General features: G+C 53.0%; 1 protein-coding gene across 1 annotated transcript; it reads left to right on the top strand.

Moving 5' to 3' along the window:
• Positions 1–4,316: 4,316 nt before the first annotated feature.
• Positions 4,317–7,229, top strand: LMJF_12_0510 (conserved hypothetical protein; the record flags this gene model as incomplete). Its single annotated transcript, XM_001681605.1, has 1 exon — positions 4,317–7,229. The coding sequence occupies one exon, from the start codon at positions 4,317–4,319 to the stop codon at positions 7,227–7,229; it is 2,913 nt and encodes a 970-aa protein (XP_001681657.1).
• Positions 7,230–18,559: the final 11,330 nt, after the last annotated feature.

Raw genomic sequence — 18,559 nt, 5'->3', positions numbered from 1 at the left:
TCCTCCAGTTCCGCGCGGGCATCTGTCCGCACCCCGGGTTCGCGCGACGGCGGGTGACTGGCAGCGGCGCCGTATGGGGGTGCGGGGGGTGTGTTGCCGAGTGCTGCGCTGGTGCTGTGATGCCCACCCGCGGTTGCCATGAGGGTGTCTGGCCAGGTGCTTTTCCAGCTGCGCCACGCGGGGCTCGCGCATCGCTCGGGGGGGCTCAGGGCACACGCCGTTCTTCTACGCGGTGATCCCTGCACACGGTGGCCTGATTACGCTCACCTCGCTCTCGCTGCATGGGCTTCCCCGCTGGGTGTCCCATCGCTGCACCCCTGCGCTCTCTCGGTGTGTGTGTGTGTGTGTGTGTGCCGGCGACGGGTTCCTTGTGCGCCGCCGCCTCCGTATCCGCGGGCCCCCTTCGCCTGGCCCGCCCACTCGTGCCAAAGGTGTACGGATCCAGCGGATGGCGGAAAGCCGCCTGCTGCCGCGGCGTCGTGGCAGCGTTGCAGGTATCGCGACGCACGTGGTCCAGCCATGCAGACACGGCCCCCGTGGCATGGGCGGAAGCGGAAGATGACGGCAGGGAGCCCCCCCCTCCCGACAGCAACGCCGAGCTGAAGCCGGCCCCCGGTCCTGAAAAATGCGAGTGCTGTGCGCACGTGCCGCCACGCACAGACGGCAGTGGTGTATCACATCCGAGCAAGTCATGTGGAGGTCAGAGGGGCAAGGGTGATGGGCGAAAAGTGCGCGAAGCGATCCATACCGGCACACCCCACAGTGCATGTGCGCAGCATGTGCGGCATCCCCATCCGACCGGTGTGGGCTGATTGCAGCACAGGTGTGGGAGGCATGACGAGAACACCCCGAGCTGCACTACCGAGCCCACCGGACCCCGATGTGAAGAGCCTGTGCACCATGCTATGGGATGCAGCGGCTTTAGGCCACTGAGCGAGAAGCGTGGCTCGCAGGCAGGACCGAGGGTCTCAGAGGGTCCTGACATGAGGCTGGCCAGCTTCCTCCCCGAGTTCATCCGGCATGCACCTGGACCACACCATGTCCCCAGCACGCCAGACGCCACCGCCTCCGCCCTCGAGGGCAGGACGCTGGACTCGGCCTACGTGGGTCGAAGCGCGTCGTCCACCCAGGCTCGTCTGGTGCCGGAGGTACAACACATACACACGAGGAAGGACGAGAATGGTCCGTTAGAAGAATGGGCCGGTTCACCGGCGGATGGTTCGCACTAGACGGCCAGGATGGAGCTGCAGTGCGACAGAGACTGATGCATGGTGTTTGCGCGTAATGTTGCTTGGCTTGCTCCTAGTAGCATGTACACGAAGTCAAAAGGAAGTGTGGGTTAGAGAGTTGAATGCAGAAGATATTCTCATAGTATCTGCTTTTACGCATTAATGAAGATGTTTAGCGTTTTGAAAGGATGAATTTGCATACTTTCGCGGAACTCACACTCTCCAGGCAGCCAGAGGAGGCCACACCCGCATTTTCCCGTTTGAAATTCGTGCTGGGTTTTTTCAACGGGTTCTGATGGAGCAAATCTGGGGATGTGAAAATCTAACGGAATTATTCAGTACTTGGAGTGATGCGTTGAAGGTGTGGCACTATGGATGCATTTCTGGGGTTTTCCTCATTTTTTCTGCGAGGGCTGCCCTTTGGGCCTCGAAAAACAGTTCCGAGGACTGGAGCACTTCACATTGTTCGTCGATCCTCAGGGTACTAGTTGATAGACTGTCTTTTTCTGGTGCTTCGTTTCCGCCCTTTCGTGGAATCGGAAGGTTCTCTTGGTAGGCGTTCGAGTTTGTTCCCAATGCTGTGCCTGATTCTTGTGAGGACTTGCTAAGCTGGTTACAGGTTATCCGCAAAATTACTCGCCCAACTGACATTTGCACCTGCCCTTTGGGCGAGGGTCTTGCAAGCTGTTGCGTTAGCTCATTAGGGCCTTTTTTCGCGAGAGATAACTGGATGCTCTTGAGTAAATGGTTTGCCTTTCTCTACAATCATATTGAGGTCAAGTGTCTCTACATTTTATATGAAACATAGTATGACGTAAGTTTTTTTTTTTGCAGTTTCCACGATCTCCCGAATGATGAGGACTCCCTATGCGTGGTTTCAGGGCCAAGTGCTCCACTCTATTGGCAATCCAAAGAGCCCCATATACCTTCCAATGCCAAGCCACCTCTGGTGGCGGCAGGCTCAGCCCCCCCCCCCCCCATGTTGCGGGGAAGTCAAAGCAATGTATTGTTGCCGATGCAAGTGGTCCTGCCCTGGCGTAGGCTTCATCTGAGAGACCTGCAACAATGAACACGTTTGTGCCATGCATGTTATAGGCAGAGTGTCAGGGTGGCTCGAACTCATCTTGCCCAGCTCTCAGAATGGACACCTCGAAAGAAAAAAAAATATTGCCGTAGCAGGTGCACCACTTTACAGTCACAAAACACCTAGTTTCTAATAGCGTTGCTGCAAGTGTATGGAAGGGTATCGTTCCCCGACACATGAAGGCACGGGCAAGGTGCGAGGGAAGCGAGTGATTCCCTTCCAAGACTGCATGACGCTGTGTTCGGCCTCTTTATCGAAGCAAGCTGGACGGTTGCTCGTCACCAGGTTCACCGATTGGAAATCATCGAAGACTTCAACTGCTTTTTAGAGGAGGCGCTGAGTCACACACTGGGCTGCCCTTCCACTGGCATGCTTTATTTGCTAGAATGACATTTAGCTGAGGCTAAACAGGTGCGTTTGTTGATGGTTCGCTTTAAAGCTTTGTGGCGCCAAAATGACCGCCTAAGATGTGGTGCAAAAGGGTGTATGACTGACTTGTGTGTGTCCTGCAGGAAGGTGCTTGAGGAATCTGCTGCAAACAGCTGTCGAGACGATGCAACTGGAGAAGTGGATTGCCGCGTGCTTTGGAGGTGTTGTTCAGCAGCGCTTTGCGAGCCCCGCCAACTACACTAGGTGAGAGCTTCTTTCGTTTTGCCGGAGAATGATACCATCGGCAAGATCGCATGTGTATATATTTTTGTTGCGATTCGAGTGGAGAATCCCTGAATAAAGGTAGCTCTGTTGTATCTGCGGAGGGCTTGCTACAGTGGCACAAATCGGGGCATTTGATACTGTTCGACAGAGTTCTGTCAGTGAAACGCATGAAGCCCAAGGCTCTCGGCCTTGCGCTTGGAATAGCTGAACGGCTGCTGTGAAAGTGAAGGTTTTCATCGAGGAAGGCTCACTTTAGCAAGGACTGCTACGACACTTCTATTTCAACCGCAGCTCTTTTTCTTGGTCAGTGTACAAACGGGGTTGACCTCGTGCAGAGACGCGAGTGTTCTGACCCTGGGAGCCGCCATTGGTTATGATGTGAAAACCATTTCGCATTAGGGGAGAGGAGCTGATGACTAGAAAGTTGCTGAAATGAAGGAGCGCTGATCGACTTCGGGTTATTAGGGAGTTGTATGTGAGACAAGGGAACAGTGGCTGCAGGCGAAATGTTGATTTCGTGTCTGCACAGCGTACACTTCTCCGCGAGTGTTGTCCACGTGGAACGGGCTCCATCGTGTTAGGTTCTGTTTCCTGGTCTTCGAGAGCACATTCACTCTTGAATGTTGAGCTTTTGTGGGCTTCAGTCATAACTGGGCTTTGCGCTATATGCCTTGATGGACTGATGACGTGGCTTTTTCGAGTTTGATGTTGTATCTTTCAACATCGGGTGCTTGACAAAAGCTATTAGCATGCAAGCTACGCGACCTACTGCCAAACAGGGCGAGAAGGCGCCAGAAGGTGACTTGATGCACGATTGTGTAGATCTCCTGCAGAGTTCTTTCAATGCGTTTGCTTAGCGTTTTGGAAAGTGTTTTTCCTCTGTTACCTTTGATTAATTCTGCAGGCCTATGTGCAACAGTGCCACATTTTCTTATTTTAATCAAGTTTAGCTGCGACGTACTCCGCTAAAGCAACCGCCTGCATTGCTTTTCACGCCCATTTTCTCGACTTTATCTTTCACGAGAACGGAGCAGGTGGGGGGAGCACAGCGTAGCAGAAGGCGCACTCTGCAGCTCTGCGACGAGGAACTGTCACTGGTGAAAGGAACTTCCATGTCTCTCCCCGTCGCCTTCACTATCTTCTCTGCAACTCCTCCTTTTGTATGTTTAACTCCTGCGGACAGCGGTTGCTACGGTTACTTCAGTGATTGCATGCACAGAAACAGAAAAAAAAGTACCAGGAAATCACAACTACACTGCGTAGCGCATATCATTCAGTATTAGGCAGGCAGAATGTCGGTAGTTCTCGAAGTGCAACCTGACACAGGCTATGAACCCTCTGAAGCCGAAATGGTAGAGTATGGGAAGTGGCTTGGGATGGAGCTTCCCGACGACATGCCCCTTTTATGGATAGCACGCGAGGGTCTCAAGGCGCCACTTCCGGACCACTGGAAGGCGTGCAAGAGCGAAAAGGGCGAGTTGTACTATTTCAACTTCAAGACCGGGCAGAGCATTTGGGATCACCCCTCCGATGAACACTACCGTGAGCTCCTCAAAACGGAGAAGGCAAAGTTGCACGCAAAAGAAAATGGAAAGGGTGACAAGGAAGTTACCCCCGCTGCTTCGTCCAAGGCTCAGGTCGCACATAGCGGTAAGGCTGCAAAGAAGAGGCGGTCAAAGGCCGGCGACACGGAGGCACATGAGACAAAACCCAAAGCCCAAGAGGCAGCTGGGAAGACCAAAAGCGTCAAGGACCTGGAGCCCATACAGGAGAAGAAGGAACTGCCCGAATCTCTGAAGATCAGCACGATGCTGAATGATGGAGGAAGGGAGAACAAGGAAAATATTGCAGCGGCACGCATGGGCTCCACCGAGCTTCAATCTACCGCTTCCCGTAGCGTCTCCTCTCTTGTATCTGATGCCGCGAAAGCACCCAAGATCGATGAGCCCGATGCCCTTCCCCTTCCATCAAAGGTAGTGGCTGGTGGTGGTGTGAACGGGTTGAGGGCTCTAGACAAGCTGGGCACATCATCACCAGAGAAAGTGGTGACTTCTAGCTCGAAAAATCATAAAGCGAAGGTGGATCAGCAGGTGAGCAAGGACCTGGAGGAATATAGAGCTCAGCAACAGAGCAACCTCAAGCGTCAGAAGGAGGAAATCGACGCAGACGTAGCAGAGGACCTCAAACGCTATCAAGAGGGTGCAAACGCCAAAAAACAAAAGCGGCGAGCTGCGATCGAGAAGGAGACGGCAGATGCGCTGAATATCGAGTCGGCAAGGCTTGGCGCGGAGCTAGAGAGCAAGCTCGCTGCGCTGCGGCAGGATTGTGAGACGAAGCTCGCCGCTGAAAGCGAGCGCCTGCGCAACAAGTTGAAAGCACACCTCGAGCATGATAAGCGAAAAGTCGAGGCGGAAGTTGCGCAGATGTTAGAAACCTTTACACGCGAAAAGCGACAGGAGTCGGAGATCAAAAAAGAGGCTCAATCTCAGGCGTTCCAGGAAGCTATGAAAAGCATGACTGACGTGAAGCAGTTCTCGTCAGCCTTTCTGCGCGAGTATGAGACTGCACTCGCCGCCTTTGCGAAGGATGTGCAAGAGTCGCACAGTGTCTTCGAGCAGATTGGGGCTCAAAGGCAGAAGCAGATGCAGGAGGAAATGGACGCAAGACTGGCACAGATACGCGAGGAGCATGACCGGCACGTTCGGCAAGAGCAAGATTGTGCGAGCAGGCGCCTCGAGACGCTGCGGAACGACATGGAGCGCGAAGCAGAGGAGCTCAAACAAACTCAAAAGCAGCAACTTCAAAGGATGCACGACGAGTTCACGGAACAGCGCAGTGCCCATCAAAAAGAGCAGCTTTCTCAAGAGCACGAGCGCTTTATGGAGACGCTGGCAGAAATTAGGGCTTCCCAAGCAAAGGAGCTCGAGGCCCTAAAGCAGCAGCTGAAGGAGAAGGCTCAAGAAGAGTTGAATGCTATTATGCAGGAGCTCATGAAGGAAAAGGAGTCGCGACGGAGCAGCCTGAGCGTCGTGCGACTTGCTGAATCGCACGAGCCAACTCCTCGCATGTTGGAAAGCCGATCTATGAGTGCTACAGATGACGACGGTGACATCGGAAAGGGAAAGGCGCCTCCTCCACATCTTGACAGAAGGCTACTGACACGTAACTCAGTCGAGGAGAGCGCTGCTGGGGCCGTCCCTGTTGCGTCTCCGCAGCCGGACATCAAAGCTCTTGTCACAGAGGCACTTCGTGAGGTGTTTGCCGGATCTCCCTTCATCCTTCCATCCCCGCAAACGGGAGAGTTTCGAACGGCTCCAGGAACGCCCGCCGCTACGGCGTCTGCAACCATCACACCCTCAAGGAGCGGGCAGGACTTTCGCTCCTCGAACCCAGCGGCAAACTTGATGCCGCCTGCCCTGAGCGGCAACCCAACCAAGGCATCTGGTGGGTTTAAGCTACCCCTTTCTTTCGAGGAGCAGCGCAGCCTAGTGGAGGGAGAAAGGACTCGCCTGCAGGAGGGCCGCAGGTATGTAGAGCTGCAACAGCAGAACCTCGAAGAGCGGAAGCAGCAGCTGCGGCGCACGCGACACCAGTGGAAGCAAGATGTTCTTGCCGCCAAACGGGAAGGCGTTCGCTCATCGTCAAATCGTGGGCAACTCCTCAACAAGGTTCGCCTTACGCTGGAAGAGCAAGCGCAGGGCTTGGAGCATGACATGATGATCCTCCGCGACTCTCAGGTATGGCTTTTGTCGAAAGAGCAGCGCCTGATTACTTTGGAGAAGCAGATCGAGGAGCAGGAGCGGCTAAGGAGTCGTAACGGCGGCGAGGCTTCAGCGCTGAACAACTGCAGCGTCGACACTGCGGCGCTCATGACTGGCTTCTTCAAACCTCCGCGGCACAGCATCGCGACCCACGAGACAGCTTTCCACCGCGATGTAATGGGGTACAATGCTCTTGGGAGTGGCAGCAACCTTCCCATGGACAATTATGCAGCGAGCCCGATTCTATCAAAGGCGCTCAGTCGCATCGAACGACGCTTGGACGAGGTCACATCTATTATTCACATGCAGCACCAGCAGACCGCTTCGCAAGCCATGGCTCCGTCTCTTGGGCACGGCAGCAGCCGCCGGCACAGCACCGTGTCGCCAGTTGTCCGTGAGGCTGTGCCGGGGTATGTACGTCGCACATCTCGCAGCCACTCAAAGTCTGATGCCCTGCGGCGCGACACGCACCTGGATCAGTGGCAAGCCCCTGGGATATGAAGGCGGTCTTTGCTGATGACTAGTGGTCAGCGCGCCGCAAAGCTGGTGATTCCATCCATCATTTTTTTATATGTATGTGTTTGTCTTGTGACTTTGTCCTTTCATGCACGTTGACCCTTCTTCCATAGCGTGCACCTCATAGACAATAAGAGAAGCGGAAGAAAGTGCAGACGACGATAGACAAAACTGGAGCATTGCTTTCACCCAACTAAGTTTGTCCGTCTTTGTGTGTGTGTGTGTATGCTCATGGCTCACTTTTTTGTTCACGTTTTTGTAGTTCCGTGATGATCCTGCCTTACTGCACATAGAATGGCTTCACTTTTTCCCCCTTCGCCCTATGAATAATACTACAAAGTTCGTGTGGGCGTGTGCCTGTGTACGTCTGTGCCTGTGCTTCTTGGGTACGAGTTCAAGCCTTGAATTCATTGTAAAATTAGCCTTTTCTTGCTTCTTTTTCGTTTCCTTTGCTTCCCACCCATGCTGTATATATATATACACACACACACACACACACCCTGTCACCAGTCCTTTTCGCCTCTGCTTCTCCTCTTCTTGCGTGCTGGAGTATTGTTGCGAAGAAACGGTGTTCCCCGCACGCGTAGTACAACGGGCAACGAAGGCGCCATTATGGAGGAAGAGCAGCGGGGGAGGGGGGGGGACAAACTCCCGCAAATGCATAAAGAAGCGACGCAGCGAGTAGATGTAGACACAATTTGCTACCGTGATAGACACCCAAGCGCTGGTGCGCCACCCTCGGCGTTTCTATACCTGCCCTGTTGTTGGTGTTTTTCTGTCGTCAGTTCTTTTCAGCCTTTTTGTTCACTGTTCAGTGATTATTACCGTGGCTTTCGGGTGCGTGCTTGAGGATCTGTTCGGCTGTTTTTTTCGTCCTCCTCGTTTCCACTTCACGTGAGGAGAGAAGCAAATAACCAAAAAAATAACGATGCGTCCTGATAGATGTGCTTCTGTTTGGGAGCATTTTCGCCGTGTCGTGTCGTCCAGCGCTTTTGGCCATAAATCAACGGAAATCTAAGCCGTGAGGGCCACTTTTGTGGCGCTGGTGTCACGTTCGGTTCCACTCGATGATGAGTGATGGACTAACTTGCTTAGGTTTCTCCGCCACTCTTTCTCTAACTCGCCTCGTATCCATCTCTTTTTTTTTGCGTTTTTTTTTTCTGACAGCCCCCTCTTTATTTCATGCCCTCGTTGACGATTCGACCACGCATCTTCCCGAGTAGCGGTGGCCGGTACTACCTTCCTACCTTGATAGCAAGACAGCAAGAGGAAGAGGAAGAACAAACAGTTAAAGGGAGAAGGATGGGTCTTCATTGATCGACCCCATTTCCAAAGCTCATTCATCCGGTGTTGGTTGCACACCAGACATCTTCTCTTCTATTGCCTCTCGCCCTAGCCTCAGAAAGCTCGACTGCTTCAACACAGACACAAACAAGCAGACCAACCAGGTGCGATGAAGGGGGGGGACGACACTCATTTGGCTCGATTACAAATCCTCCCATGCTTTTTTTTCTTTGTGTGCTTTCTTTTTCTTCCAGCCTAGTATCTCTCTCTATATATTCTTTTACTATCCTTGAGATCCCTTCTTGTAAAGTTGGCCACGGCCACTGCCCAGGACTTGGGTCTTTCTTTTCGTAGAGGCCTTGAAGGAGAACCGGCAGATTGGTCCCCCCCTCCCCACACACGCACTTCGTGCAATCGTACGTTTTCCGTACTTCCTGCAAGACTCGCGCCCACATTTAATTTCCCTTTGCCCACATCTCCCGTGGTAAAAGTGAGAGCATAGCTGTGTAGATGCGTGCGTGTAAAAAGAGACGGTGATGATAATAAGGCAAGGGAATAAAGCAACGACAATAATAAACATCACTGCTAATCTTCGCTTCGTTCGCCCTTCTCATTCCTTTCATCCTCTATCCTCTTCCCTTTCTCCCCATTGTTGTCTCGAGTGGAGAAACACGCATGCACGCACGCACCCACCCACACATACGCGCAGACTCCTTCCTGGGCAAGGAGGAAGCAAGAAGGCTAGTTTGCCCTTTCCTGTTATTTTCTGCTTCTTGTGTTTCGTTTTACTCGCTTACTTCTCCTTTTTGTGTTGTATTTTTCTCTGCTCGCGTGATCACGGTTTGTCTTTCCTCCCTCGTCCTCGTCTTCTTTGACCCTCAAAATTTTTTTCGTTCCTGCATCGTGTACGTCTTGCACTACTTTATTTCCGTTTCAATAGTTGTTCTACGTCGTTTTTTTTTCGTTGTAGGTGGCCGAGCGAGTCTTTTCTGTGCAGGTGCTTTCGTTTTTGTATAGACTCTGTTTTTGATTCTGTGTGTCCCTCGCTTTCGAGCATTCTACCCATAGAATACTCATCTCTGCTGTCCCCCCCCCCTCAAGAGGGGAACCAAAAGAAAAATATGCTACCAAAGGAAAGCAGTTCTGAAAAGGCTGGGCTTTGTGACTGTGATCTTGGTGAAAAGTTTGTGATGCTGCTTCTTTGCTGCCGAGAAAACACCCTTCGATGCTTAGCAATCCTTCCCCTTTCTTTCGCAGGGAAGAAAGGCAAAAGGACACCCCAACACCCCTCTCCCCTTTTCATGTCTTCTCACCTCAGAGAAAATTTCGTCAGTTTTTTTTTTGTTTGTTGTTCGCCTTTGCAAAGGGCAAGAAGACGTGTTTTGCCTGACAGCGGAAGAAGGGTGTCTTGCAATCTTGCGGGGCAAAGTCTCCGAACAGTGAAAAAGAATACGGGGACTCAGCAAAGTCGTAGCGGGCCGTCTCCTTCACTGCGTTCTTGTTCACCCCTCTAGTTTCGAACTTCGTCCTCTCTTTTTTTTCCCACCCCCACATCTACTTGTTTTGCTGTGGATGATTAAGGGCGTGGTTCTGGTGTTTTCTTTGAGTGAACAGGCAGGCTTCCACCGGTGTCGACGACGGAAATCTTGCACGAGCCACTTCATCGCCTTCACGGAAGGACTTTGCTGGTTCTGTGTCCCGAATCTTCAGTCGTTGAAGCACAGCAGAGGCCACGTGCTTTTACTTTGCAGAGCATTTGCGCCGTGCCTGCACGACGCGGAATGTCATCCTCCAGCATCTACACGCTTCTTCCCCAGAGGATCGTCACTGCATAGGCGAAGTGCCTCATTCACGAGTTCACCGATGTCGCCTCGACACTCATCCGCACGCTTTCTGCAACGCGTCTGGTGCCTCGAAGAGTTGCAGAACTCGCCATCCGGCTTTTTCTGCACTCCATGCAAGAGAAGCGAGTCCGACAGAGCGGGTGCAGCGACCTTGTGCTTTCCGTTTGCGCGCGGAGAGGACCGACAAATTGGCGGTGGGACTGGAGAGGTCACGATGGATTCACCAACGCGCATGGTCACAGATGGCCTTTCAAGCGTCGATTCGGCAAAGCTGACGCACACCCGTATGCTCCTTCAGAAAAGCATTGCTCAAGGACAGGGGCGATATTTGGGGGGGGGGAGCTTGGGGAAAGGAGAGTCGTAGTCGGGGCTGTGGTTCACCAATCACCTCAGCGCGCCTATAGCCCAAGCATTGAAATCGCTGCGTGTTGTAAAGTCGACCCCTCCCATCGAGTCCCCTGACGGAGTGCGCTATGCCCATCCAGGGTGATTTCCGCGCCCTATCACGCGTTTCTCGATTTGTGCGCGGAGGATACACTGTCACAAACTAGCCCTCTGAGCAGAGCGAGGAGATTCTGGCACGCAGCTAATGCAGGTGAGGTGGAAGAAGGTACCAGCTTGCACCGCAGCAACATTTCGAACGTGTCTTCCCTCTCGCCGGCGTGTCGACTGCAACCAAGGCAGCAGCGGAAAACGGTGCTTGCCACTACCCACGCTCCGCAGTCCAGCGCCCATGTTACGGCAGCTGGCGATCGTCGCTCCTTTGATGTTCACCACCTCGTGCAACCCCAACCCAGCAGCGCCTCCTCGTTCACGGCTCCTGTGAGGCAGGCCCGTCTCCCATCTAGCAGGAACTCGCTCCATGAGGCACTAATGCTCCCACTTCCCGCGTCGCAGCGAGGCGGCGCTACACTCGGGAAATGAAGCAGCATGGTTTTGTCCTAAGCGAAAAGCAAAAGCCCCGCCTGGGCTTTGCATGCTCAGGACTTCAGCTGGGCAGTGGGAGTTGGCGCCTTGGTTGGAAGGCAACCTGCACGAAATCCAGCGTCTGAGCTGCCAGTCGCCGCTGCAGTCCATGTACTAGGCATCCTTGCTCGTGGTCCCGCTGCAGCGCCGCACGCCCTTTTCGCTTCCGCAAACTTCACCGCCATCTGCGCTGCAGACACAGCAGCTTCCTAACGTCGTATCTCGGTCAACTCTGTGTGTCTCGCATTCCTCGCTGCCGACAGCCGCCGCTACTCCAGTGAAGGGTCTCGCACCGAGCACATCACCAAAGGCTGCGATAAGGCCTGCAGTCGCTCTCCTCAGCAGCTGTCGGTTTATGGTGCCTGTCCCACCTAGCCAGCTGCCGGCCCATCTGACGCACCTCCACGGAACCGGTCCGCACCAAATCGGCGCTGCGATTACTCTCATCGAGTCCATCCAGCGCCCAAGCAAAACGTGTAGACGCAGCCGCCCCGGCGTTGGAGGTATCTTCGTACAAGAGATGGGGGCGAGTAGCGGTAGCGGTGCGACCGTGAGCGTCACAGGCAGCGGCCACGTCCCGCTTCATTCACCGCTCCTCCCTCCGCCACCTGCGGCCCTGCCCCTCCGGTCATGGCGGCTACAGTCGCCAACTTCACTGCCGCGCGCGGCACCCAGCCCTCTCCGCCACGACTCGCATCTGGCAGCGGCATCCTTCCTAACATTTCTAATCGCTCGCGGGCTGGTCGAAAAAGGATCCTGCTGGCGACAAACACCGTCACGACGACAACCACCACCGCCATCGCGGCCGCTCCTGGCAACAGCACCAAATTCGCGCACTTCGCCCTCAGCAACCTGGGGTTGTCCGTGTTGAACACAGTCGCAAGCCAGGACATCGGCTTGACAGAGGAGGCAGCCTCCTCCTGCGTTGCGCTGCAGCCGCCAGCCTCGCTCGATCGCTTGTTTCGCCCAAGCGGAAGAGTCACCAACGCGCCTTCGCTTTGGTTGCTTGTAGACATCGGAATCGTAGTGGACATCTCAGCGCCGCAAAAGTCGAGTGCCGCGGTGCACATCGTGACGGCAGAGTGACCCGAGGCAGCCTTGCGAGGTACGGCGGCGACAACCGTAGAGGGTCAGGAGCGAGGGCAAGGCGCGTCCGCGCTCACCACCGCTGTCGCTGGCGCGTCTTGTCTCCTCGGACTCGATCGCCAGGTCTGTAAGAGAGAGATCTGTCAGCCGCGTGGAGTATGCATTGCAGCCGGAGCCGAGTGGCTGCGAGGACATTTCATTTTGTATAATCAGTCCTTGCTCGATGTGGCAAACTGGATGACGACATGCCTTCTTTCCCCTATCTGCGAAAGGGGCCTCAGCTGGTTTCACGGCATGCGAGCAAGCTACTTCGAGCAATGAACCGTGGCCCGCTGTCGATGCCCTGGCACACCAAAAAGGTAGCTGTGAGTCGAACAGAGAGTCCCCTTGATTGACTTTATCGTTTTCGCTGCCCCCCTTTTTTTTGTTGTTTTCACACCCTTCTCAACGCCTTTCCAAAACGTGGATGCGATTCAGCGCCCGCTTTTCCCTTTGCCTTCCCTTCCGCTCGCGTGGTTATTCCGAACACGCCGTGGCTCACTCTTCCGCTTCTTTTTCCCCTTTCCCCCCTTTTTTTTTCCTAGGAGGGATGGAGTGCGCTACGTTGTGTTTTTTTTTTTATGTTGTGTATTTTGCGTGTTCATCCCCCCCTTCTCCTTCTGTCTCCGAACTTCATGTGGTATCAACGTTTACTCTCGCTCCCCCCTTTGTACGTTCTTTTTTTCCGTTCGTCTGCTTTCTTCTCGTTCCAGTACTTGTGTATATATGTATCTATATATATGTGTATATGTTCACTTTTCCTCCTCCTTGCTCTTGGTTAGGGTGCGCGTGTCTTCTTGGAATCAGCATAGAGAACCCCCTTTTTTTCTTGCCTTTGTTCTCGCTCCACAGACCTCCACTTTCTCGCAACCCGATCGAATGGTTCCCTGCTCTCCCTTCCCCAGGCTGTGGACCATTTCGCATTCCTTTTCGCTTCTCTCCGCATGATTTCCTCTCGCCTTAGAAGCGAGAAAAAAGGTACCAACGAGAGGGAGAGTGAAGTTGGACCCTTGTCTCGCATTCGTGGTGTCTTTGGCAGCCGGTGAAAACGAAGTCCAGACGTTACAGTGCAAAGAAGGCAGAAGCAACACGCGAGGTGGGGATGTTTCCTTTTCCCTTTTATCCTTACGCCCTTGCTCACCCCTCTCTCTCCCTCTGTGCGTTCCTTTTCTCTCCTTTTGTTTATATTCCCCATCTCCCTATCTCCCCCTCGCCCCCTTTCCTTTCCCTTCCCTTCGATGTAACGGTCGCAGACATAACCAGAAAGGGGGTTCCCCCCTCACACTCTGTTATGATTTGTTTCACATGCTTATTATTCTTCTCACTTTGCAAGAGTTGTGCCGGATGCAACTAGATGGACTCTGATCCCGTGTGTTGTGCGCGTATTTGGCACTCCGTATCTTGCCGCAGCGAAACATGAACATGCAGGCTTCCACTCGGGCTCACGCTTACAACTGTGCTAGTATACTAGGTGTGTACGTACATGTACATGTGTGTGTGTGTGTGTATGCGTGTTCACCGTGACAGAGTCGCGGTCTGAACTTTCCTTCCACCCATTAGCAACTAAACCGTGATGAGCGAATAGACCACTTCTGACAGTTCAAGAGAAAGATCGATGCCAATAGACACAAGTCGACTGTATTCGGGGGAGGGGGAGGGCTCTCCATTTTTGTGTTGTTTTCAGAAGGCCGGAGGAGGAGGAGGGGGGGGGCCACCGATAGCAAGAGAATGATACGTTTCCCGTCACCAGCTCCTGCAGGCACCCACGCACACGCTGAGAAGATAGTCGCCCGTTCTCTCCTACCACCCCTACAATTTCATTTCGCTCACCGTTTCTGCACATAGGGGATAGCGGTGTCCTCTCCACCATCTCTTCCTACCACCCCCTTCCCCTGTGTCCGCTTTCGGACACCTGAAATCACGTGCCGCCTTTTGTTTCTACATTTTTTTTTTGCTTTCCTTCCGATTCTCTTTTGTCCACTGCTTCGGCATTCGTCTTTCGTGAGACTTGGAGAGGTTTGGAGCTGCACGAACAAAAACAAAACAAACAAACAAAAAACGATGATCGAAAAGCGGTACATAGCAGCAGAAGAAGGGGCAAGAGCAATGACAATCTCTGCTTCTTCTTGCCCCCCTTCTCCTCTTGCGGATGTTGCTTCTCTTCACAGTAGTCATAGACTTGTATTACTACCTCTTACCACCCCATCCCGTGCGACAGTGATGCTGTATTTCCCGCCTGTTACAATCCCTATCCTCCTCTTCACTCTCTTCGTTAGTCTGCCTCTACCTGACGGTTCTTGTCCCTCCTTCACCCCTTCACCCCTTTGCCTTTAGGTTCATCTATCTCCTCGCCATGGTAAGTGTGCTCTTTTTCCCTTTCGTAAGCTCCCCTGTCTTTTTCTTGTAAATTGCACCGTTTACAAAGTCTCTGCTGACGAGGAACACCACAGCGCGTGGTGTTACAGGGTCCCGTAAACCCACTCCATTGGGAAGCCGAAAGGCCTCCCACTCTATCTCTTCGAATGCTGACCCACTGCTGGTGACAAGATCGAGTACCTGCGACGTGGGGAGGTCAAAGCGATGCATCGCTGATGATGTCGGCGGCCAGGTCCTGGCTGGCGCTGCGCGGGGGCGACTTGCAACGGTGAACGCGCTTGCGCCATCCATATGATAGGTGGAGCGTCAGCGTGACTCGAACGCACCTCACCCCTGCTCCGGGTGCCCATTGGCGTGGGAACGCTGGGTGCCGCTGTGACGGGACGCACCGGATGGCGACCGGCATAATGTGAGCTGCTGTGGGGCGACCTGCGAAGCAAGGGTGTCTGTGCGGAGTTCGAGGTAGGGGCCGTGATCAGGTGACTGAGTCAACGTTGATGCAACGCGTGTCTACCGCTGCTTCGCACGACGCGGCGGGGGCCTGTGACAGGCCGGGGCAGCGTGGAGCTCGACTCATGTTGTATGGCAGAAGGAGCACGATGAAACCAAAGATTACCGCTGCGTGCCGGTGTTCGAGGAAGATAAATGCGCATTACGCAGGCGTGGCTTGGGCAGTGAAGCCTGCCCAAGAACTATCGCTTTTTCTCCTCCTCAACCTCCCTTTGCCGGCCAGTGAGTGCATCACTCCCGGCGGCAGAAAGCGAAAACAGCTCTCTCTTTCCGTTGCTCTTTATTTTGACTTGTGTTTGCACGCCTTCATCGAGACAACGGTGCGACGAGATCGACAGAGAATCAATTCTTCATGGTTCCGTGAAAGCGATATGCTGAGTCTACGTGTATCCGTGTCCCGTTCACTTTCCATTTTTGCGAAAAATCCCCAGTGACTGCGTAGTGCCTTCTCTCTCGTTATTTCCACTGCCCGTGTCTTTAGAGTGAGTGTCACCCATCTGAACCCCTTCATGTCTCCCCCGTGATACATGGCCCTAGAAGGATGGACGGCACCGCACTCTCGTCAGTATACAAACACAACATATATATGTATATATACGTGTATATATGCTCTTAAATAAGACGCACTCTATTCCTGCTGGTAGGGCCTTGGTGTAAGCGGCACGATCGCACACGCACCGCCCCCAGAAGCCGGATCGATGGACACGAATATGCTGACTCGCCCGTGGTCTCGATGTAGCTCCCTCTCCCTTGCTCCATCTGCCCCCCCCCCCCCCCCCCCCCCCGTCTCATGTCTGATGGAGGGAGAGGAGGTGTGCCTTGATATTTATTCGCCCCCTTCTCTTTGTTCTCTTTTTTTCTGTCCGTTTCTTCCACTCTGTACGTTTGCGAAGAAGAACACAACACCAATACCCCGTATACCGGCGTACATCTCTTTTTATACCGCCATCATTATCATCTCTCCCCCTTCTCGTGTCTATCGTGTTCTCTCATCGGGCTTGTCCCTGTTTTGCTTCCTCTCTCGTTCCCCTCTTCCCTCTTCCCTCCTCGTGTGCATGTGTACTCTCTCTCTTTCTTTCGTTGTCTGCCGCGTCTCCTCGTTCACGATTGTGTTTTGTCTCTCTTGCTGTTTCCTCGTCACCTTGCTCTACTCTCTCCTTCCCTCCAACGTGTCGTTAGCGCAGAGGTCTCTGTGTGTGCAGGTGCGTGTCTGCGTGCCCTGAATGAAACTGGTGATCCACAACGAGTCGTGCTCATGGTAGAGTCGCATAGCAGCATCATCCAGAAACGAAAAGACGGGACAACTCTTTATCTTATCCGCCTCTCTGTTTTCCACGGGCCGCGCTCGTGCACAGGCTTTGTTGAAGCTGACGCGCAGCACTAGGGCCGGCGTACAGACCCCCACAAAAAAAACGATAAGGAAAGGAGAAACACCAAGGTAAAACGCCACGCCAGCGAAATAAGGGGGGAGGGAAGCAGCTGAGGGCAATCCAGCACGGAGAAACGGAAGGAAAACTGAGACGTAGAAAGGAGAAAAAGGACGAAAACGTGTGCGAGGGGACGAAGCCAGCACACACAGGCAGACACAGGCAAAAAGAAGTACACGCAAGCGCACACATATACATACGCAGTGAGCTAACGTTCACTCACCGCCTCACGCGAGCACGCGCGTCGATATAGGGGGTACGTACTTATCAACTTCTAGTCGCCAAGAACAGCAACTAGAACGAAGAGAAAAACAAGCAGACCGGGGGCGCAATACGCTCCCGTCAGGGGAGGGAAAGCAAATAAAAACACAGGAGAAAACAGTCAAAGGTGAAGCAAACTAACGTGGACATCAATCAACCGAACAAACGCGCAACAAACACACACAAACCGAGAGACAGAAAAGTCCTACCAGTAATACCGATTGTGCGTGTGTCTGTGTGTGTGTTGCGTGCGCGCATGTGCGTGTGTGGGCTATATGCATGTGTATATATGTATATGTCTTGCCCTTGACAGTACCGCTACTCTTAAGACAATTATCACAATTATTTGTTTTTTTTTTTATATTATCATTATTCTTTTCATCAACTCTCTGCCTCTCTGTCTCTGTCTTCCTTCTTTTTTTTCTGGACTTGTCTCGGCTCTGTTTTACTTGATTTCGTTTCATTTTGTGTAGTAGTTGCTACAGGGCCACCTTTCCTTCTCCTGTCTACCCCTCGGCTCTTCAACCCTCATACACACGCACAGAGAGAGACACATATTCACACGCACTCAATCACACCATCTTTTTTTTGTCACTTCGGTGTGTGTGTGTGTGTGTGCTTCTGTGTACCTGTGTTTGTACCACGTTCTAGCACCGACACGATAGTGAAAGCAGAGAGGCGCAGCAACGAAACGACACAGGGTTACTAACGAACAGCCTCCATCCCTTCCTCCCCGAACAAGAACAACCCCACGAAAAAAAAAGAACCGAGCAAAGCCAAGCACCACAAGCAACAAGAACACACACACACAAAAAAAATAGGCGACGAACGAGTGAAAGGAAGCAGCGTGTAAAGGCCTGGCTTGAGTTGGCTCAAGACACTCGTGATACGCTTCCTGCTGTCCTTTTCTTCTCCTCTTCAGTTTAACGTTTGCTTTAGCGTTTCGTTTTGCTTCTCCTTCCACTTATATTTTTTTCTCGTCGACTCGTTTCCTGCGTCTTCCATCTTTATTTTCCTGCGGTGTGTTTGTCTTTGCATGTGTATGTGTGTCTGTGCGTGCGTGCGTAGTTTCCCGTCCACTCTTCACCTCTACTTCTTTCTCAACTCTTATTCCGACTTCGGCCTCCCTCACCCACGCAGGTGTTTGATGCACAGATACATCTCAAACTTCTCTCTGTTTCTGGTCATATAAAATCATTTTTCACTTTGGCTTCTACACTCTTTTTTTTTTTTCGGTCTCCTTCTCTTGCCCGCCCTCATCCCTGCTGCTTTCCTCCCCGTTCTCTGCCCTTCTTCTTCCCCTTGCTTCCTCTTTTTGTTGGTCGTCCCGTTGGCGTGTAGCTTATGCGCGCTCGCACCGGCTCGCGGTGAGCCTCGTGACTTGCGCATACTCTTTCGTCCAGACACCAAACACGAACACGCACACCATTTTTATTTTTTATCTTTTATTTGGTCGTGGCGTTTGCCGCTCTGGCGCGTAACGCTGTTTTGCCTCCCCTTTTTTCTTGCGTTGGTGTGTGTT

The sequence above is a fragment of the Leishmania major genome, chromosome 12 (assembly GCF_000002725.2).
Source record: "Leishmania major strain Friedlin complete genome, chromosome 12".
Classification (NCBI taxonomy): Eukaryota; Euglenozoa; class Kinetoplastea; order Trypanosomatida; family Trypanosomatidae; genus Leishmania; species Leishmania major.
The sequence above is the reverse complement of the archived record's forward strand: the minus strand, read 5'-3'. Positions and strand labels throughout refer to the sequence as shown.